General features: G+C 43.5%; 1 protein-coding gene across 2 annotated transcripts in view; it reads left to right on the forward strand.

The window, feature by feature from the left end:
* Nucleotides 1-23,796, forward strand: part of LMNTD1 (lamin tail domain containing 1) — a 2,112,860-nt gene that overhangs the window by 32,587 nt on the left and 2,056,477 nt on the right. For both annotated transcript variants that reach the window (XM_069628478.1, XM_069628479.1), the window contains exon 2: nt 19,229-19,385. In XM_069628478.1, the coding sequence (XP_069484579.1) occupies nt 19,248-19,385 (138 nt within the window). In that variant the 5' untranslated portion in view covers nt 19,229-19,247. The remainder of the gene's footprint in view (nt 1-19,228; nt 19,386-23,796) is intronic.

Genomic DNA, 23,796 nt, shown 5'->3' on the forward strand with positions numbered 1-23,796 from the left:
GCCTTCCCAAAAACCTTTGCTGCAACTTCAAAGTGGGTGAGATAATGTTCAGCCTGGCTTGTGGCATGCTCAGCATTTAGCCTAATTGTTTAGACCCAGCTATGATATCTTGACTGACCACCAAAAGGCATGGAACCCACCCCTCCGCATTGTATGGATAGTAATGACTGTGAAAAATGTTGTCCCATTTAGGTTCTTTTAATTTCTTGGACAAATTCTGTTGACTGTGCATTTATAGATTTTGTACAGTATGATTATACCATTTCCTGCTGCAATAATATTTGTATATTCTCTTCTAATATTTCATATTAGTGCCTGGCAGGGTGGAGAGCCAGCCAATCAGGAGGCTTGAAACGCAGGCTGAATATGCTGATCGAGCCCAAATTCCAAGCCGCCTGATGGCTTGTTCCCCCGCCCACCATCTTCCACTCGCCGCCGGTCCCTTTTTTTTCCAACCCCATTCCCTGTTTACCTCATTGCGGCCACCATTGAAATAGAAGAGGGGCTCTGCAAGGAGCCCCGCCTTCCCATTCCATGACAGCCATCTTGGTAAAGGATTTTCATTCCGTGAATAGGACGCCACGAGGCGACCTGCTCACGAAAGAAAATATTTTAAATTAGCCCAGTCCCAGCCTAAGGGACAGGTGTTAATAGCGCTAATCACCCGTTCCAAGGGCTGGAACGGCTGGAAACGTTCCGTGGATCACGTTAAAAGCCCTTGCTTCACTTGTGCCGTTAACTCGGGGCCACCGGCCGTTACCACCCATTCCAGGTCGTGGAACTGGTGGTTAACGCAATAATCTTACATGGAACCCTATTCCTTGAACGATTTACATCAGTAGTATTAACTACCTACATTTTCTTCTTAATTCCTGTGTAACACAGAGACCTTGGCAATGTTTGATTGCACCAAAGTTAGCAACCTAGTTTGGCTTTTATTGAATTCTCTGAGCTACCCAGAAAGGCTCTTTAACACTTACATAACGTCCTATTTCTCATCTTCTCTCTCTAGGTTAGGTTACATTTGAACGTGCAGATGTCAAAACAAAACATATTGCCATTAACACAAATCTGTTGCACCAAAACTACATCTACTTTGTTCCACAAGCTCTAGAATACCATTCTTCTATTTTTCAAAAAATTTGAATTATTCCATATGATCATCTTAGTAAATGTGTCCTGAGCATGGCCATTCAATCAATAATAGTATCTACAGGTGTGCATTGAATCCTAAACTGTTTGAGTATATTTGGGCCCCTTACAAAGAGTATCAGATAGTAGGATTTACTATAATGCTTTGTTTCTCAGCACCATCAAGGTATGTATATCCGTATTACTCAGCCTTTAAAGTATTCCATGGAAAATTAATGATTTGCTGTATAAGAAAACACCCGAGTAGCTATTATATTTGTCTTGCTAATATGATATGGTGAGCACCCAAACATATAAAGGAGTCTATGGAGAATATATTTATACATATGCAAACAATCCATATCTTAGGAATGCACCAGACTGGTGTCCGACCCAGGCCATGGTACAGAATAAGTGCTTCTGGAACAAAAAAAAAGAAAGATGAGTTCAGAGACGAAGAGATGCCTGCTCTTCTCTTCCTCCCTGACCTATCAGCAGCGTTCTACCTGGTTGACCACAAAATTCTCTGCCACTACCTCACCACCTCAACTAACTTCTACACCGAAGCCACAGCTTGGATTGCCTCCTTTCTAGAGGGGAGAGTCAGAGTGTTTCCCGACAACGCCAGTGCCCTTCCTGTACTAAACCCTTGCAGGGTACCACAAGGTTTCTGTATCTCTCCCACGCTCTTAAACATCTTCACTAGACTGCCCTTTGACATTTTTGATTCCCTCTGCATCCTCTACACCAACTAAGCTGATGACACACACATTCTCCTCTCCCTCTCTGGCAACTACGTAGAAGACTCAAATACCCTTGTGTCATGGCCACTGGTCAAGGGCCATTAACTGTATGCCCTGCAGGGTCCCAATGGACCCAGTCCTGGCGCCTCTGGCGCCAAGCTCATTTAAAAGTGTGCTCTGCACACGGTATACTTAAGGCATGTGCACCTAGGCCAGGGGTGGCCATACAGAGGCATTAGAAGCACGTGCAGAAGACAGGGCGAGTGGGAAGGTGGGGCCACAAGGCGGGGCCTAAAGGGAGTGGCTGGTGCCAGGCTATATAAGTCAGCCCCACCCACATGCTGGCGCATCGTGTTAGTCTGCTGGAGCAACGTAACGCTTACCGCCGTCTACAGATCCTTACCTGTTCCAGTTCAGCACAAGCATCGTAGTCTCCGGAATCCATCCTGCATCTTACCTGGAACCAGCCACGCCATCACTGGAAGCTCTGCTACTCGCTTCTAACTCTGCAGGTACCGCGTGCATCTTACCTGGAACCTGCCACGCCATCGCTGAAAGCACTGCTACCCGCTTCCAACTCTGCAGCCACCGCGCACATCTTACCTGAGGCAAGCCACGCCATTGCTTGAAGCAGTGCTACCGCTTCCAACTCTACAGCTACCGCGCCCCTCTTACCTGTCTCCTCGAATCCACCTCTTGCAGTGCCTTGCATCCTTACCTGTCCCGAACGCCCATCAACACAGAGTCATCTTCCGGTGCATCATCCTTGCGGATCTTGCCATCTGGCAGCCGGCAGGAGTTCGGAGTACTGCTCGCCATCAAACACCGACGGGCTGCATCTGGAGTCTTTCCTCTGCGATATCTTTGTCTCTACCTGTGGTGACCCCCAGGGATCTAACCTCTCTCCCTGGTTGTTCAACCAATACCTGGCACTCCTTGCCCACCACATTGCCACTCTCTGCCCCAACTTTCAGTGCTATGCGGACGATACTCAGCTCCAGTGGTCGAAGTGTATGAAAAGAAGTAGTGGAACTATGTTCCCTGCTGGCCTGACCCCGCTCCCCACAAACCCCATCACCACACCCCCTCCGACACACAATCTAAACTCCCAAACAAACACACCTTCTCATTATGGGAATGTCCAGTGCAGTGCAAGCTTCAACTTCTTCCTACAGTTTTATTTTAAAAGGAAACCATTCCAGAACGGTTTCTTTTTAAAATAAAAGTATAGGAACGGTGAAACTTAAAAATAAAAAGTATAGGAGCACCGCTCCCGACCGCTCCCGCCCACTTCGACCTCTGCTCAGCTCATTTTCAGGCCCCTCGGCCTCCGCCTCTCCTTCCCTCATCTCTGACTGTCTGTCTGCCATCCAGGAGTGGTGTGCCGCCAATGACCTCTGCCTTAATGCCAGTAAGACTGAGATTCTGCTCATCAGCACATCTACTCCCTCCTTCCCTGCAGCTCTCTGGCCAGCCTCCCTTGGCTCTCTTCCCGCTCCCACCTGCATGCCTAAAAACCTCGGGGTCATCTTCGATTCCACACTCTCCTTCTCTCCTCACATCTCTGATGTCTCTAAGAAGTCTAATTACCAGCTGCACCTCCTCAGAGGTATTCTTCCTTTCCTCTCCTTCCCCCAGAAGCACACTGTCTCCAGAGCCGTGGTTCTCTCTAAGCTGGACTATTGTAACAGCCTCTATCTAAATCTGCCTGCTTCTATTCTCCGCCCTCTGCAACTTATCCAGAACAGGACTGCAAGACTTGTCCTTGGCCTCAAGCCCAGGGATCGTATCTCTCCAGGATTGAAATCTCTGCACTGGCTCCCAGTGGCTGCGAGGATTAAGTTCAAAACCCTCTGCATTGTCCACAAGGCCTTCTAGGGCCTGGGGCTGAAATACCTTCAACTCTCTCTTCCTAAATATCTTCCTTCTCGACCTCTCCGCTGTTCTGCTCCAACTCCCTCAGGGTCAGTCGTTTCTACAAGCAACGAGTTGGTGGTAGATCTCTCTCTTTGGCAGGGGCCTCCCTCTGGAACAGCCTTCCTGCCTCCCTGAAACTTGAGGAGAACCATCTCCGGTTCCGGAAGCACCTCAAAACCTTCCTCTTTGCTTCTGCTTTCACTCCCCCTCTCCCCTGTTGATTTTCCTGACAGATACTGCACTGGATACCTGGCCCCCTTCTGATCTTGGGCCAGGCCTGCCAGTTGCCCACCTGCACTGCCTCCCTGGCAACCCCTGCACCTAGGGACTGTTTTTCTGTATCCTTACAGCCCCCCTTACCAGCACTTATGTTCTACACTTACCATACACTGCCACCTGCTGGCCATTTTATTTATCTTATTTTATTGTACTATCCCTTGTACTGCACTTCCCCCGCTCTCCCTTCACCCCCCGCACTTCTCCCTTTCCCTTCCCATGCACTTGCGCAATCTGAATGTCACCTGGCCTAGTAGGATCGTTGTCTGTCTTCCCTTTATTCCCCTTCCCTTGCCTCGTCGCGCCTTGAAACACTTGTGTATAGGCGCGTTATAAATTCCATATCATATCATATCATATATCTGCAAAAGACCGAAAGCACAAGGTTAACAATTGCATAAACTGTTAATGCTGGCCAGCGCAACTCGCAAACTTTGCACATCATCCGGGAATCCAACTTACCTCTTGTAGGTTTTCCGGATTGGACTCTCTTCCATCACTGCGTACTCGTGGGGCCATCTTCATACCAGAAGGGAGAGGAAAGGACAATATAACGTTATGGACAATAATCATTGGGGAAATCATCACCACGAATACAGACAATAATCATTGTTATAAAACACCTACCTTCAAGGCGGGATTGGTCGCAGCCGGTCTGGGCCACCACGCAAAGGACCAGTGATGCAACTAGGTCCATCCATGGTGTCCCTGCTGAGAGAAAACAGGATGGAGAGCTCATCCTTACACTAAAACAGGTGAGCTTGCATGGGCAAACTCTTGCTCACTTCATTCTGGCACAAAAGGGTCGAGGGATATCACGACATATCACGACACCACCACGCCATTCTCATTGCCTCTCATCTTCTCTCAGGGGCAGTACCAGCATCCAGAGCCTTCGGTTTCACAGCAGCTGGGGGTGAGATGCACTAAAGCGGGAGGCTATCCATCGCTGCCAAACAGTGGAACTCTCTATCACTCACCCTGAGAGGTGAACCCTCATACTCGGTACTCCAGAGAGCCCTCAAAACTTGGTTGATTGACTAGGTGAGAGATCCAACCAAATGCAACTCAATGCTTTGTCTGCTCTAACTGTTTCCTTACTTACCATATGTTTTTGTTCATCTGCAAGTAACTAGTCTCTGTAACAGCGCATCGATGCCTACGGGTTGCTGTGCGCTTTATAAAGGAAAAAAATAATAACCATAAATAAATTATATATATATATATTCACTGATAACACTTGAGTTTAGGTGCAGTTAAGTTGAACAGATTTAATGCAACAAAACCCTTGGAATTCAGTGGATGTGGGAAGTCATGACCAGCTTAACTTGGCGCACTCCCGTTGATGTCCCCCATAATGCTACGTCCCCCATAATGTCATATGGTATGTCATTGTGAATCCCTTCTCTAATAATATGTGCTCATGGGCTTTGCAAAGGGAACACGCTGAGTTAAGCTGGTCATGACTTCCCACGAATTTCAAGGGTTTTGTTGTGTTTAATCTGCTCAACTTAACTGCAACTTAACTAAAACATGTTCAGCGAATTTCAAGTTTTTTGTTTAGATCATCATTTTTTTTATGGGCCACTAGCCATGGCCTTCAGCCATTGCCGTGCCCACTGTTCATTTTAAAACACTACCGGACCACTGTCCATGGCCTTTGGTTATGTCCATTGTACCTGATACCCCAATATGTTTCTTTTCGACCCACTATACATGTCTTTCAGGCCCACTAGCCAGGGCCTTCAGCCCTTGCCATTGAGCACAGCCTTTACCCATGCCTACTGTATATTTTAACACACTACCGGGCCACTAGCCACAGCCTTTGGGTAAAACACTGGTAGTATAGCTCATTGGCAACGCGCTTGTCTTGGAAGCAAGATGACTCAGAGCAACACAGAATAATCCCGAGTCCACCCTTAGAAACCTCTTTGGTATTAATCACGTTATGAAAAACAATTATAATTATAATGGCCACTGTACATGTCCCCCCAATATGTTTCTTTTTAACCTACAGTTTGGCCATAGCCTGTGGCTACTATACATGTCTTCTAGGCCCACTAGCCAGGGTCTTTGGTCCTGGCCAGAGAGCAGAGACTTTGGCCTATGCCCACTGTATATTTAGAAACATTACCGGGCCACTAGCCATGCCCTTCGGCCGTGTCCACTGTACATGTTCCCCCAATATGTTCCTTTTTGACCCACTAGGTGGCCATGGCCAAACTGATCCACTAGCCAGGGCCTTTGGCCCTTGTCATTGATCAGTCTTTGGCCATGCCCACTGTATGTTTTAAAACACTACAGGCCACACTTGTAGCTGTAAAATTCATTTTTTTTGTACTATTCCAATTTTTTCAACTCTCTTTTTAAAATGTGTTTTCCCATAACCGCGGTTATAGTGGCAATGTACTACAAATAACTGTGACTTTCTGTAGGTGCCCACAAATAACTGCAGTTATCCCCAAAAAGCGTGCAAAATCCAAAACTCTTTCCTCACAGGCCCTCACCAAGTGCCCCCCTCCTCTTGGCATGCTCCCCCTACTCCTCTTGGGTCCTCTTTCCCTTCCTCACCCTCTCCCATTCCCCCTCAACACTCGTCATTTGGTATGACGCGCTTTCATTCCTGATCTCGTTTTCTTATATAACTGAGGTTATCCCACCGAATAGCCACGGTTATGAGAAAAAGTTTGGGCTCTGAACTTGGTCCCCAGCCCTCTCCCCCACAACCTTCCAATATCACATGGTATCCTCTTTCCTCCTCCACACCCCATTTTGCCATTGCATCCTTTTTTTCTCCCTCCAAATGGCATTTTTTCCACTTTTCATTTTTGGCTAGCTGTGGTTATTTCTGTAATAACCTTGGTTATCTCTCGCAAGGAACAAACAGCACATGTAGACTTTTCAATTCTGAAAAGGCTCTCTCCTGCAAAGCACAATGGGAGGTATAACTATAATTTTGGGAGAAGGGGGCACACCCTTCTCCGTCAAATATTTTAAAAACGAATGGACACAATAACCCCAGACCCCTCCCAGAAATGGAGTCAATGCTTCATGTCCAAGTTGTTTCATACCTGGTCTAATTCGGTCCAGTGGGTTTTGCTGTCAAGTGGTATAATTTATTAACACATCTTTCTCAAAATGTCCTTTGTTTGAGGTTTGGTTACTGTAACAAACTCTTTGTTTGCAAAATGTCAGCCAAATCCGTCATATGAGTCAAAAGTTATTAGCAATTCATTTTTTGGGTTTTCTATGTAGCTCGATACTCACCTTTACTATAGTGTGGCGACCTCTGCGCTATGATATATATGCACTTTGCACTTTATTAAGACCATTCAGTATTCATGGAAATGTGCACTGATTTTCCACTCAGTGAATACCTGTGATGGATTATGAATATTTAATTACTTGTAGCAATTGATTGCTGATGTTATTAGCATGTAGCACTTGACTTGGGACATGCTATATTTGAACAAACTTTAGGTGGACTGATTATTGGACTTTACTGTCTGGGTAAATTATGTTGCGTGTCTATCCTGATACATTGTTTCACTGAAGCGAGACTGCTGTGACCAACGCTGTTAGCTACTATCAAGCCTGGGAACTTTCCATTGCTCTGCTTGCAACGTGAATACTTTGCCTGACTTCCTCGTTTCCTGTATATTCTACACGCATGCGCGACACGCACAAAGTCACGTAAAGTCACCTGCAGTTGTGCAGTTGTCTGCCGTGGATGCAGAGTGTACGGAGGAACATTTATTTCTCTAAACATCTGTAAAGGTAAGTGACTACCAAAAGCAAATCCTGTAATTGCTTTATTTGATTGCTCTGATTTGGGGGAAGTAAACCAAGGTGGTGCGTGCTACTTAGGTCTGGGGCTATGTCGCGCTCCTACAATCTCCATAGCACAGTCCTTGGTGATGACTTCTATCCCCCTGAATTTCAAACCTTCACTAATGGGGGCGCAAACAAAAAAAACTGGAAAGGTTCCTCTGCAAACCAGGACAATCAAGTCGCAACAGGGTCGGGGGCAACTGATCGCATCGCTACTGAGGGGAGGCTCTCTGTGACGGTGGAATCTTCACCTACCCTCCCTATCATGCAGTCATCCTTTCCTCAAATCTGAAATACACATTAACTGTGACAACATTAAACAATTCTATTGCTGAATTCTTTCCAGCGGAAGGCCCTAGGGCAGTGGAAGATGGTTCCATGATGGAAAAAGGAAGCACGTAACTGATTTCCTGTGATCTGGGCTCACAGAATAGAACTGCTGGCATTGTAGTGAAGGGTCTTGAAGGGGAGCATGAAGGGGGGCTCCATAACCTAAATATCCCTGGACTCTTCTTTTGAATTAAACACCATCTCCGCCTTATTCAAAGTCTCAAGGATTATGGTGGAGAATTGCACTAAAGATACGGTTTCCAGGCCCTCTCCAGTGCATATGTCCATGCAGACTGATCAGGTTTCTTTGGACACGGCACCTACACTTACAACTTTGTACTTCTCACTGGTCAAAGTCTTTGAAGCCTTAAAATCAGAGGTTTTCCAGCATTAGGGTCTCCTTCTAGAAATGACTAAAGATATGGAGATCAATGAAACCTCACTGGTAGCCCTAAAATCAGCAATCAATGGCACAGTGAGGGATTCATTGAAGGATTTCCGAACAGAATCAAAGAAGCAGTCTGAAAAGTTGGATCAGCTACTAAAATATTGGGAAGGGGCCAACGAGGATTTGGGACAACCTAATTCGAACTTGTTAGAAGACAGGCGAGGCCTGGAATGCGGGTCATCTGAGTCTCCTGCCTCATGCCAAGAAGTCTCAAATCAAGATCCAGTAATTAGTCTTCTGGATGATACTCCACTCCCAGCTTCAGCCTTGGAAGAACGGGTGCGCCTTGCCCAGGCGGCCAATGACCAAGTTAGACCACAATCGAGCCTGAGTTCTGCCTCCAAGAGGGGAACTATGGAGGGGACGACAACAATTAAGAAATTGAATAAACCGAATGGTAAAACTAAAAAGAGACAGAAGCGACTCCTTCTGGACTCAGACTCTGATCAACAGTTGCTGGTTAACGAAATAAAGAAAACTAAACATCAAAAAGTCAAAAATGGATCTAAGTAATTTTATCCGAAGATTAAAACAGGCGAAACAAGATATCTTGGAAATACCGAAAATTGGAGTGTCAGGAAAACGTAAGAAAAAGGTGCACCCTATCGTACCTGTGAATAAAGGAAAATTGTCACTATTAATTACGAAAACAACTGTGGGGACTGAGATGCCAAGTGAACCCTTGAAGATTTCCCCATATTTCTTAAAGGGAAACAGCGGACGGCATTATTGAAAGGGAGTGGAGGCGGTCCAGTGCCTGTGAAGGATAGACAGCAGCTAGCTAATAAATCACCTGTTTTAGGTAAATGCCCCATGCCTGCGCAGCCGGATATAAGTAGTATGACCTTGGGGGAAGATGAAATTACTAAAGCTCCTCGGGAGAGCCCCGCCTCCAGAGAAGATCCAGGTACTGAAACTGCAGATGGTCATGTGCATAGGTCCTGCGCATGTATGCATGACCCCTCAGATCGCCCAGTGTGTGACAAGACGCCAAGAAGACGCCTAAGAAGACGCCAAGAGTCTTTATCTCTAGATTAGATGTGCCAAACCCAAAGAGAAGTCACCTGAACAGTACTACAATCCTGTCAATTATATTAGTGCGGATATCCCGCAACTCCAATTTTTTACAACATTAGGCATTAACTATGTCCGATTTTCCCATGCCCCATTGTCTGATACGGTGGAGTTAGGATTAAAATTGAGATTAGGTGTTGATGCAGTTTAAAGAGCTGAACGTGACCTGAGAAGGAGTGGCTTTGAAGCCGTACTGGACCTGCTTGTAAGCACTAACTTACACTCAAGAACGGGACACAATTCCTTTTTATTTGATTGTCCGTATTATAACCAGTTGCGTGGTACTGCCATGGGAATATTGTTTCCCCCACATATGCAAATGTATTCATGGGCAAGTGGGAGGAGGAGATACTTAGATCTGAAGATCTACAACGGTTCATGGAAACAGTGATTTTGTGGAGTAGAAATATTGAAGAACTGTTTATTTGTTTATCATTTGGGATGGTACCATCAAAGATTGACTTCACTTCTATACATTATTGGATTCAAATGGGATAAATGTACAATTTACTGAACATAATAGTTTTCATGAGATTGTCTATTTAGACATTGAGATCAAATTGTTGTGGGGTACATTTAAAGCCCACTTCAGAACTCCCCTTCAAACCAAAAACCGCCTTAAAATAATGCAACAAAAGGGGCGGCGCTCTTCTTTCCCTGGCACATGTGTGACAAGCATTGAACACTACCACCCAAAGAATGGCTCTACATTTGTTTTACCTTCATTTAAATCATCAGAAAATTACCAGCATTCAAAACGGCTTTGCAAAATTGTTCTTTATTTCATGAAAACATCACAAAGTTGTGCCCTTCATGGCAATACACCCATGTGCGCTTTATTTCTGCTAATTACCAAAAAGTGAGCCGGTCCGATAGCACAGCGAGTAGTGCGTTCGCTTTGACATCTGTGCAGAGCCTGCTGACAGGTTCGAAATCCCGTCAGGGCCAAACTCAGCCTTTCATCCTTCCGAGGTCGATAAATGAGCACCACACACCGTGGGTAATAATAAGCAGAGCTCAGATACCTGAGGGTTCGTAGTGCTACATAAATGCTGAATTATAATATATTAATATAATACATTTCAAGAACAGCTGCTGTACTGATAAAGTACTTGAGGGGCAACGAATTTGGTTTTCCACTTAACACAGCTTTTGTTTTCGTTTACTGCGAACCATTGCACTCAAAATTGCAGTAAATGAAAGAAATAACCTGGCATTTCTTTTTCCCATGTCAATATCTAAGGAATCCTGTTCAGCATCCTTTTGAGTCCATCAATCAACCGTATATGCCAAACCCCCCAGAAGATTAAGTGAAATGAAACTATGGTCTGCAGAAACCGCATTTGTAAACTCAAAATGCAAGGAAATTAACGCACGTGTGCGTGTGCTCTCTTTAAAGTCAAGAAAATGCAGTTTAAAAGTGAAATGTCAAATGACAGCTTGTGCTTGCACAGAAACGTGATGGAATATGTGGCTGGGGGTTTTGCTATTTAATATACAGTATATTTATCCCCACAAGACTTGGTTTCCTTTGGTAGAAACTCAGAAACCAGCAGAACTGGTTTTTTGCCCAGGCACTGACTTAAAGGATGCCCTGCCACAGATGGAAAAAAAAGTTGCATCCATAAGTAAACCAGCCCACAATGACACCTGAAAAGCCCAAGAGTGTGAACATTCACTGCCCTGCTAGACTGGCCGGCATCCCTGCAGAAAGGAACAAAGAACGCAGTAGGGTTGGTACATGACAGAGAGGTGTGATTTCCTCCTGCATCCACCCTGAAGGGGCAACTGTAAGAACTTCAAAAGGCATCATAAAAATCCTTTGTTGCAAGCCAAGCCTGGCAGAGACAGTTGGCTGTGGGGGTTTGCAGGACCGCCCACGCAGTGTCAAATTCACCCATTGACTTTAAAGAACTTTATTTTACACTAAGACATTTTTCCCAACACCATGAATAAGTAGTAACCTTATATTATGCCAGTATTTCATGGTATTTTTAGACAAACATAAAGAGATCAAGTGCCTGTTTCTAGCACTTGGTGAACTGAAAAGGCCATGAAAAATGCATTTCGGGGTGAATTATAAATGGGTTGAATCTGAAACTAAGTGGATAGATGCAAAATGTTATTGGGAATATCTGTAGCCATTGGCAGATTTTTTAAATATTATGCTTTTCATGAAAATGGTGAAATTGTGCCAAAGGACGATGCAATGTCATAGAGTTGGCGATCACACTGTCCAATTCCCTGTGACTTATGGAATCCGTATATCTGCTTCTTATAGTGGTGACTAGTAGACATGTGAAGTTTGGCTCTATAACTCATTTTTGGTAAAAATTAGCTTTGTGAGACAAAGAAAGGTCATAAATGCACACACATAAATGTTGTAATTTCCCCTGAACCAATCAGCCCAGGGTGAGGTGGGAGGACCGATAGGCTGGCCTATCCTAGAATAGGAGTAACTCCATTCCTCCCAGATTGTAAAATGCTATTATGTCACTTTGGCTATATAAGGGGGAGACAGAGAAACACAAGGGACAAGCCACTGAAACCCAGACTTCAAGATCCAGGACAGCAGAGATGCATCCATCTATCCAGATCCAGGCACAAACGCCAGAATCCAGGGGAAAAGGAGAGGAGGCAGCTGATCCCTTTCAGGAGAGCCCAGTGACCAGATACATTGCCTAGCTGTCCAGCTCCCATCCAGCTGACCACAGTGACCAGACCTTGCCTGGCTGTCCAGCTCCCATCCAACTGTCCACAGTAACCAGACCTTGCCTAGCTGCCCAGCATCCAATCCAGGAGAGCCCAGTGATCAGATCCCTTGGCCCAGCTGTCCTAGAGACCTTGCTGGCTGTCCAGAACCCAAAACTCAAGCTTACATTGTAAGTATCACATCACCCAGTCCCAAACTGCATATCCTGCTCTTTTGATTTTGCATGCCATAGAAAATCCCATTGAAAGTCCTAAATTGCACACTCCTCTCTTTTGAATCCTACATCTCTTAGAAAATCCTATTGAACATCCCAAATTGCTAGTATCATCTGTTCACCTTTCCGTGGAAGAATTTGTGTTAGCCTATGTCTGTTAACGCATTCCTTTTAATAATTCTTTCAGTTATCCATGTAAATCCTTAGTACCATTTTGAAGTAAATTAATTAATTCCCCTGTAAGGAGATTCATGGTGCAAACTGGTTAAAATTTGAAATTAACCCCTTGCGTGCAGTGTCTTGCTTTAATAATTATAGCCATTAAAATATAGTCTCAACAGAAATAGTATTTGTTTAACAAAAAATGAATTTGCATGTGCATTGTGCTTTCCTACCAATTCTGATTTGCATTCATCCCATAGAAAACCCCAAAACTGTAATCCCATTAAGAGTAACCCCTTTCTATCAGAATCCTATCTGTTATGTACCTATGTTCCTTATCTTGAAAACCGATTTTCGATTTTGACAGCCCAGCCCTTTCTGTGGCTGTCTGTCATTAAAAGTCCTGTGTAGAAAAGAATTGCCATTCTGCCACGTGTGTTTCTTTTGCATTCTGTCTTTTTCCCAAAATCGATTTTCTTATCTGTGTTTTTTACATTGCCTTGGTGTCCTGCTTAGTATCTGTGAGTTTCCCTCTCACTCGAGTGTAGTAACACAAATTTCTGTCCCAGCTATCCCGATTATGCCATTTTGATCACAAATAGGGTTTTCAATTTCTTTTCTGGTCTCCCATCTGTGAGTGGTGGGCTGAATTCAAGATTTGATCTTTCTCTCTTCATCCTGACTTCTTGCCACTAATTTAGTGGGGGTGAGTGTTGCAGGCGGAGTGTATAATTTAAGTGCCACTTGTTATTTAAAAAAAATATTTTGTTTATGTTTGCTATTAAAGATTTCTGTAAATTTTGTTAGGAGTTTGAATTAACTGCAAGGCATAAATTAGTTTTCAAAAATGGATTAGCAGCATTTGCTTAATAAAATCTTTTTGATTTGCAAACAGACCCATTTGAGTAGCAATTTTGTACTAATATTGTTAATGTCACAAGAAGTTATTTGTATCCAAGACATGAAATGAGCAACAATACAGCAGTTTTGCATACTGCTGAAATAAGACATTAGTGAGAGGAGTCGAGCCTTGAAAATTCTTTACAATTCAGCTAGACCTGCATGTCAGTTCACTTAGTTTACTTATTCAGCCTAAGAGAAATGCACTTGACCCATAGTAAGGGAGGACAACACATTTAAAATGAGATTTCTGTAAAATGGTGCATGCCACTAAAAACCTGCTTTATGTTTGGCACAATGCTGCAACCCAGAAGCCAGCCACGCACAGTGAAACTTATTTGGCATTTACTGCAAACAAAGTAAACATTTATTTATTTATTTATTTATTTATAACACGCACAAAGCCCAAAGGCAACTAGGCGCAAATGCAAGCTTAGAGGATGGTTACAGGTTTGAGGAGCATAGCATCATCGTTAATTAGTTACAAATGTACACATTACACAGTAATCGTATTTACACATTACAAAGTATACATTTATGTACACAGGACGAGCCACCATAGAACCAGATCCGAGAAGCTACTGGGGTGGATCTGTCCTGAAGAGTAGGGTTTTTAGATTTTTTTCTGAATGACCAGAAGGAGGTGACATTTTTAAGGTGGGTACGGAGGGTGTTACACAGTTTAGGTGTTAATGTGGGGAAACTTGAGCCTCCTGCTTTTTGGCTTCTGAATTAAGGGGTGATGAGCGGATTGGTATACTGAGAGCGAGTAGGTCCATTGGATTGGGTTTTGTGGATAAGGTTGCTGAGGTATAGGGGTGCTTTATTGGCCTAACATGTGTGGGTAAGCGTGAGGATTTTGAAATTGATTCTGTCGTGGACAGGGAGCCAGTGGCTCTTTCTCCTGAAACGAGAGATATGTTCATGGCTAGGAATGTTTAGGGCGGCTCTAATGGCGTTCTTTTGTACAGCCTATAATTTATTAATGTTTTTTGAGCTAGTTCCTGCATATAGGGAATTACAATAGTCAATCCTAGGTAAGATCAAGGCTCTAGCCAGGGTGATAGTGTTGTGGGGAGAAAGGAATCGTCTACTAGCTCTTATCAGTTTAGAGGTGTAGGCTGCTGAGGAGGCAACCGTGTTAACCTGTCTATTTAGCGTTAGTGAGGAATCTATGTATACCCCCAGTGTTTTTATTTCATTGGCTACTGTGATAGTACTGCCATCAATGTTGAATGATGTGCACGCCAAGGGAAGGTTACTGAGTTTGGTTTTGTTTCCAATGAGGATTAACTCAGTTTTATCGTCGTTAAGGCATAGTTCATTAAGCGCCATCCAGGCCTGGATGGCTAGGTAGATCTTATTTAAGTTTTTTGAATCAGTGTCGTGACATCCGGTAATAGGTATAAGTATTTGCGTATCATCCGCAGAATTTGTGTACGTGATACCCATGTTGTCAAGTTTGTCAGATAGGAGCCTTGTGAAGGCGTTATAAAGTGTGGGTGACACTCAGGAGCCTTGCGGTACACCACAGGTCACAGGGACCGGAGGAGCTGCTGATTTGTCTGAAAAGACCCTCATTGTCTGATTAGTAAGAAATGATTTGATCGTCTACTAAAAAATTGGGAGGCAGCCTCAAGGTGTTGACAAAGATGTCATGATTGACCAGATCGAAGGCTGCGGAGAGGTCTAAGAGGAGGACGATCCACAGTTCCCCTTTGTCTTTGTATTGATCCATTTGTGTTTTTACATCTAGTATAGCGGCCTCTGTGCCGTGACCTGGTCTGAAGCCAGATTGTCTTAGGCCAAGGAGGTTGTTATCTTCCAAATATTTTTGGATCTGCAGGTAGGCTGCATGGTCAAGATTTTTTTAATAGGAACAGTACCGTGGTAATGGGGCGGAAGTTAGTAGGCATATAAGCGTCTAGTGTTGTTTTTTTTAGTTGGGTTAGGACCCCGGCTGTTTTTAAGTCGCTCAGTACTGCATTAGAGGCGCATGAGCTGTTGATGAGGCTAGTGATAAAGGGTACAAATTCTATTGCACATTCTTTTATCAGAGTTGCTAGGCAAATGTCACCTTTACATCTGGACAGTTTTAGGCTTTTGATGATATTGATGGTATTGGCAATGGTGAGTGGAGCGAATTAACATTTGTTAGTCTCCTTCAGAGGGGGTGTTAATGTCTGGGTTTGATTGAGACACAATTTTGATTTTCTTTGTTCTATTTTACACTGAAGTAGGGATATTTTGTCTGCTAAGGCGTTTTGAATTTTGTCTTTGACTGTGTGATCTGGGGTAGATCCTGGGGATTCTAATTCTCGGAGAATGGTGAATAATTCTCTCGTGTTGGATTGAGCGTTAGCTATTCTCTGGTTATAGATTTCACTTTTGGCTGAGAGGACGTCTTTTTTGTAATCATTACCTGTAGCCTGAAAATGGCTATTATTTGCTGTAGTCAGCGATTTGCGCCAATTGTTTTCAGCAGGTTATTTTAAGGCACGCATGTTCTGAGTTCTGGGGTGAACCAAGGGTTGATGTGTGCTGCTCGTTGTTTTTTTTATTTTTAGAGGTGCAACTTTTTCTGTGACTTCTAACATGATTTCTTTATATTGAGAAGTCGGGATTGACCAGTCGTTGATAGGGTGCAGTGAGTCTAGGAAGGGAGTTGGGAGAGGTAGCATGTTGTCTTTATTGATATTCCTAAAACTTCTAGAAGGAGCTGGGAGTGCTGGTGACAGAAGGTTCTGATTTTTGCTAGTAATAGTGGAGCGGAAAATTATTGTGTTATGGTCCTACCAGGGCATGGGGGTGTTAGATTTTATGAGGGTGGTACAGTTATTGTCCGCTAACCAATCTAAGTTATGACCTTGTTTGTGTGTGGGGGCAGTGATCCTTTGTGTGAACCCTTGGGCTTCCATAGTTTTAGCTAAGAGGTCTGCGTGAGTGTCGGGTGGGTTGTTCAGACCAAGATTGAAGTCACCCATGATAATTAAAAAAAAGTTTCAAACAAAAGCTACTCGTCCTTCATAGAATCTACTCGGCTATGTATGTGGGTGAAAATACTTTGTGAGCCATAGATGAGTGTCTGTAAAATGTAAACAATAAGGATGAAGAATTGCATGTCTTTGTTGGTGATTAAGGTAATTAGTCTGTGCAGGGTGGTGCTATGATATGTTGAGATGGAGCGATGATTAAGACTCGATTCCCCTGATTTGGTGTTTTTAGAGGGGAGAAGCAAGTTGTAAATATACAGTAGTGATAAGAGACTGAATGAAAACATTCTTTTGACACGTCATTTGAAGCCTATACATCTGTTTTTTAAATAATATTTTTTATATCATAGTTTTACACAGTGGTTATGGTTGCACCTTTTATGAAATTTGAATTGTTTTGACGTGTCCCTCTTACTGCTAGTCTCTCTCATTGAACGATGCCCTAGTGTTTTGATGAATAAGCATGTTCTTTGTGGAAATTGGTTCGTGGCTGATGAAATACTTACTGCGCCATCACATTCATCCTATTTAAATGTTGGAGACCTGTTTTAATAATATAATGTAAGAACTGTGACTTAAGGATTCGATATGCACTTGAACTCTTTTGATTATGCATTTGTACCTTATCCGATTGAATGTTTTTAGGATTATGTACATGCAGTTGATATGTACTAGCAGTTTGATCAATTGTGTGAGATAATGGTAACATGTTTTGTTTGTAAGGATGCATTTGCACTTTACTTTATTTTCCCGTGCTTAAGCACTTTATTCTGTTTTGTATTTTATTATTCATGTACTATATTTATGCTTAATCGAGGCTTAGATTCACCAGAATGTTTGCAGCTATACTTGCTTTGTTAGTAAACCTAAAATGAAGGAATACAGCTACGCCATTTGCTTAGTGTGCATAATATTTAGCGCATTTGTTCCATATATCCAAGTATCAATGTATGCATTTGCACTTCATGCATGAGAATTTGTATATCCATCTAGTGTGTTTTACACTTAGCACATCTTTGCGTCAAGTGATCGTATCGACGTGCGTATTTGCGACATATGTGAAAACATTGAATTATGCACTTGCACTTTATAGATCAAAGTTTAACATCTATATATTATGTTTAATGCTTAGCACATTTGTGCCATATGTTCAAAGTATTTATGCAATTGGAGTTTATGAATTATGCATTATAATCTTATTATCATTTCTATTTAAAGAAAACTTTACTTGAATATTTGCACCTATAAGCATTTGCACTTTGTGGATATTATATATGTTTTAATAAACTAACAATTTTGTAAATTATGACTAATAATAATAATAATTTGGCATTTATATAGCGCTACGAACCCTCAGGTATCTGAGCGCTGCTTATTATTACCCACGGTGTGTGGTGCAAGCTCTGCACGGATGTCAAAGCGAGCGCTCTACTCGCTGTGCCACTTGACCTTCATTAGCATCTTGGCGAAACAGAAGCGAGTCCACCCCAGACATAAGGGTTCCTGGAGAACTAAGGCACCAAACCTCTATAACATGGAGCAAAAGTAAATTCGGCAGGCACAGGAATTAGCAACAGGGGACATATTCGAACTGCACGGATATCCACAAACCTATAATATGCAGATTCTCTCCTCTGCACCAGAAACCACTTGGAATTTGGCTATCCCCGATGATTAAATCGGCCTAGCTGTACACATATTCACACACCACCATGCACACCTGAGCAATCTTTATAGCGCAGCGATCTCCCACGAAAGTATCGGCCTAGCTGCACACATTATCTCATATACAAGCACCACGTCTGCTAGAATGCAGCTACCCCAAGACAATTCGGCTTAGTTGTACACATACTCCTGTTCTCACACCCCCTTCACACTACTCCTAGCGTTAGAATGCAGCTACCCACCATGAAAATGAGGCCCAGCTGCACGCATATAGAGTGCACATGCACTATTTACTACCCTACTTTCTCCACTGACCTGGACTACAGTCCCTGAGGGTGTTCAACCCACAGCGCGTTGAGATCATACCAATGGTGAAAGGCGCTATACAAATGCCCAATAACATAACAGCATCTTGATGCATATTATATCACTTTGCTATGTTATACATCATGATGAAACATTGGGCATAAAGATGTCTTAATAATATTATTTTCCATTTACAATGGTGCTCTGCTGTACCATTGTTATTATAGGATTTGATAGGAGTCGGGCAAGAGAAGAGGGACTGAATAAGGTATATGTGTATGAAAGGCTGAGTTGGCCGTGCCAGGTTTTGAACCTGCAACCTGCAGAACACGCTCAGATAGCAGCAGCGAGCGCTCAACCCGCTGAGCTATCTTACCGGTTCTTTATCAATATCAAGGGATGCTGGTTTTAAATATGTATAGCATTTATTTGAAAATGATTGCAGGGATCTATAATACAATAGACCCTATCATGTTTTGATCCCTTAATAGTAAAATGTTCTGTTCGTCACATGTTCCATTTCAGCTGTGGCACTATATCAGAAATGGCCTACACCACAGAGGGCTTACATTCAGGTGCGGCTGGAAACCGCCTGTCGGAAAAGGCCCAGCTGCAAAATTTCAGTGATCGATTCAGTAACTATATCAAAAACGTCCGAGCAATGAGAGAACATCTGAACCAGGTGAGTCAAAACATGTCTGCAATAAGCATAATGTTCATGATTTCTACTTGGCAGTGCACATTTACCACTGCCACTTGATGGTCATTTCTGCTCCAAGAGTAGATGGGAAATTTAGAAAACATAGACACAGCACATGCACATATCCAGAAAAGGCACACGTGCATATTATTTCTGCTGCTACATTTGCAGTGAGAGTTTTTTTTTTATCTCTTGAATTTTGAAATTGTTTTTATATATAGATTGTTCTCCAATTTTGTGGGAAATTGCACTATTCCAAGGCTCTTATTTTTTGGAAGCTGCATGTATGTTAGGCCATGTTACTGTTGTTTATGCTATGCGTCCCTGCCATGTGCATGCTCTTTTGGCACTATGGCAGATCTGAAAAACAGATGGGTGGGTTAGGTAAGCGGGGCGAAGGAGATCATTAACAGTACATAATTACTGTCGACAGTTCGGGTCATCAGATTACCTGTGTTACACTGCAAATTTGATGTTAAAATCACCACCCGAACCAGAAACGCCTACTAGCTGTGTCGACAGTACTGTTAATGATCTAGCAGTACATGCAATTTCACCTCTGTTGTTACTAATCCACATAACCTAGCTTTCTGTAGTCGGTCTGCACCTCCCGTGCGTTTATGAGAGGGGTAGCTTTTTGACTCTACCTTTGTTCTTCCAGTACCTGTCCACCCTCTAGAGTCAGGCCCCCCTAAAACAAAAAAGAGGGTTTTATCGCCCCCCATATATATATTCAGCTGCAGTACTGTTATAGATACTGCAATGTGCAATCGGAGCATACAACCATTGGTATCAGCGACTGGCCTTCCCTCTGATGTCTGCTTAGCTGGGGTATTGAGCTAAGGCCTGTCTTCCAGAGAAGCCACTGTGTGTCCCTGATAGGGCACAGAGAGTATAAGCGGCCTCCTTAGAAGAGCAACCCTGAATTGAGGAGGAAACCCTATCCGGGAGAAATCCTCCTCTGCTGGTCTGAATTAGTTGGGTTGAGGATGATAAATGTAAGGCGAAATAGTCACAAGAAGTAGGGAGCTTCTCAGGGCTCCAGATTATGAGCAGAGCTCAATGGACTGCCTGGTAAAACTGTGGTAGGCGGAAGGCAGTGAGAATACCCAAGAGAGGAGGCGAGCAAAAGGATTCCCAAGGAAAGCAAGTCGTTTTCCCAGAGTAACCACTGTAAGCACAGAAGAGGGAAAGGGACGGAAACCCTGCGGTACAGAGGAAAAGAGAGGAATGTGGAAGTGACAGGAGCGCTGGCAACATAGGAATATAGTTGCAACGCACCGAATACCTGAACTGTGCCTGTTTTATGCCTGTGGCATTCTCCGAGTCCTCACTGTTGGAGGCAGCCATCTTAGAGTCTCAAGTCATCGGCCACGTGATGAGCGTTCCGTAACCAACGCCATCTTGTGATCGGACGGTTACCATGGAAATGCCAACGCTTCCATAACGATGTGATAAGCAAGAGTCTCCACATTGCCCGTATGTAGGCAGATGCCTAACAATTAGTCTGAAAAATATATTGCCACAAATAAGACCAATTAAATATTTAAGCAAATATCTATACAAGGATTACAATAGTATTATTTATTACCAAAGAGGATGTAATGAACTAAGGAAGAGGGAAAAAGGAAAAGGAAGAGAAAATGTGTTTTTTTTTCTTCCTTCTCTTCTTTTTCTCCCTTTTTTTACATTTACAGACTGACATTTACGAATGTAATGTAGAGAAATGAAAAGTTTAGAAATAAACTATATCATTTTAATAAAAAAATATTTATGGAAGAAGGGTTCTTATATGTCACTCAGCATCACCTTCAGGCCACTGCAAAGAGCTATAGGGCAAGAGAAGAAAGTGAAGGGGAAATGGGCGGGAGAGAAGAAGGGGATAGAGATTGGGTGAAGTTGGAAGGGAAATACGAGCAGTGACACTGAACAGAAACGTGGTCTGAGCTTGAGTTAGAGTTTATTAGGGAGCACGGATGTTAATGGAAGCAGGGCAAAGGGTCCCCAGCATGTAGTTCTTCCCCTTTGCCCCCCAGCGGTTTCTGCAGACACTTTGCTGTTCCCTTTTACTCGCCCCGACTATTACATGTGCCCGGAAGTGCGCAGAGCTAATGCGAGCGAGAGAACTGAGGGCACTGCCAAGGGCATACAGCTTGAATTTAACCAGGCAGACAGGGCTTCTGGGGGTGCATGGGCATTATGGTTTGGACAGATGGCATCTTGGTGAAAAGCATGTACAATGCGTGCCAGGCTTCCACTGCCTATGCCTACCATTCTTTCTCCAGCAAACATAGGTGCTTATGCAGCCTTCCAGAAGTAAACATTATAACATCCTTTTGTACAACCAGGCGTAGCATATTAAAGTATAGAGCAACGTAATGTCATGTGAGGGGTTTTACCCAAATTGACCTTTTACAATTGACCTTTTGCACAATTAACCTAATTATAGTGGTCCTAATTGACCTTCTGCACAATTGACCTTTATATTATTTTAGTTATTTTTTATATGTATTGGGTTGGTTTTGGATTATAAATAATATAAGGGGTTTGGGTCTGGGGTTGCAGGGGGTTTTGGATTGGGTGGGGGGCTTTGCAGGGGGTTTCCCCCGCATATATGTCCTAATTGACCTTCTAAATTAGGTCAATTCTCCCGAGGTCAATTGTGAAAAGGTCAATTAGTATACAACCATGTGAGGTGGCATATGTGGACTGAGGGCGTGTTATGATCATCCAGATACAGATGGCTGATGACTCTCAGAAAAGGCACAGTGCTGACCAACAGGGGCTATAGTGCCACAAGCTATTGCCTGTAGTGCCTGTGCCTTCATGCAGGGATCCTAAGGACTGGGAGTCGGTGTGATGCAAATAAATACATCAATAGAATATTACTGCATGGCATACCGAGATCATGCTTCCCCCCGTCCCCCCTATATGTTTCTGAGTTAATTCTTATGCAAACAAACCTTTTTTTTATAACCCGTGACATAGTTTATGTGCTCGCAGTTTAGGGGTTTTCTTGGACAGCGACCGGAAACCTCAGCCCTTCATCATCTCAGCTGCTACGGCTGCTAAGCTACATCTTCTGAACTTTTGTAAAATCTATTTCTTCTCACTGTTTACTTTCAAAGCACTCCTCACCACCCAGGTGCTCCTTTGCTCCTCTCAATGTATTGCTCTTTGCTAATCATAGCCTCTCCCGCTTTCATTATTAGCTGTGAATGCGTTGTCATGGTTTCCCCACATCTGTAACATCTAACAGACGCTAGGAATAATCTCACCCTACCTTCGGCAAACTATGACTCTCAGTAAACTGTTTTAAGGCCTTCTGTGACTAATATTTTCACTGCTGCACTCTTTTCAGTTGGCAGTATTATGCACATTAGATCCAGAAGAGCCAAGTGCCAGCCAGAAAGGGATCCATTCTCCCACAGCGCCAGAGCTAGCCCCCTGCGGCTCTTAGCAGGACTCGGGGGCTTCCATGTAACCGAGGCGTCGCACATTGAGAAACCACATACCGTGGCCCCCTTTCACTTCATTGGAATTACACAGGATGCCTAACTCATCACCTTGCCCTCTGAAAGGTTCAAGACAGGGATTGACCATTCTTTCTGGAGGTCTCACATTGTGGTTGCTGAAGTTACCTGATCATCCGTTCTTTGGCCTCTCTCTGGGCGTGAAATCTTGACATGATTTGGATGCTAGGCCAATGCAGTACCTGCCCTAGTATTGTAAACACTCTTCTAGAAATGAGTCCTCTCTCTGGAGAGATCCCAAACCAAAGGTGAGGTGCACACTTTATTTCCTCATGTATCCCCTCGTATTCGCAACACTGGGACATCCCCACCATCCCCTCCAACGTTTCCACTGCTCTTCTTTCTGCCCACACCTTTGCATTATCCCCTTCTATGATCCATCAGCATCGCTCTCCATGCACTTAATCTGGCTCAGTGGCCAGGCTCTAATAACTGCAGGACTTTATCCTAACAGTCTTGGTTTCTGAACTCAGCTCTTACTATGGTTGTGAGCAGTTTATGAGCAATGAGGTTAAGGAGGCTGTAGGAGAAACAAATGAAAAGTGAAAAAGAAAAGAATCATATGTTATGTTATTTGTTATGTTATTTGGCATTTATATAGCACTCTATATATCATTGGTATGACCTCAAAGTGCTGGTAGGTTGAACGCCCTCGGGAACTGTAGTTTTGGTCAGTAGAGAGAGATAGTGTTGTAGGGTGCGTGGGTGCACCAGGTAAGTGTGCAGCTGATGTGATGCTGGGTGGTAGCTGCGTCCTAGTGTTCAGGTGTGGTGCTTGAGATGTCAGTTGAATGTGTGCAGTCTGGTGGGTAGACATCCAGACTGGCCTCTGGCTGCGTTAGGACTGAAGGAAGCATATG

Source organism: Ambystoma mexicanum, chromosome 12 (genome assembly GCF_040938575.1).
Source record: "Ambystoma mexicanum isolate Mex_15411 chromosome 12, UKY_AmexF1_1, whole genome shotgun sequence".
NCBI lineage: Eukaryota > Metazoa > Chordata > Amphibia > Caudata > Ambystomatidae > Ambystoma > Ambystoma mexicanum.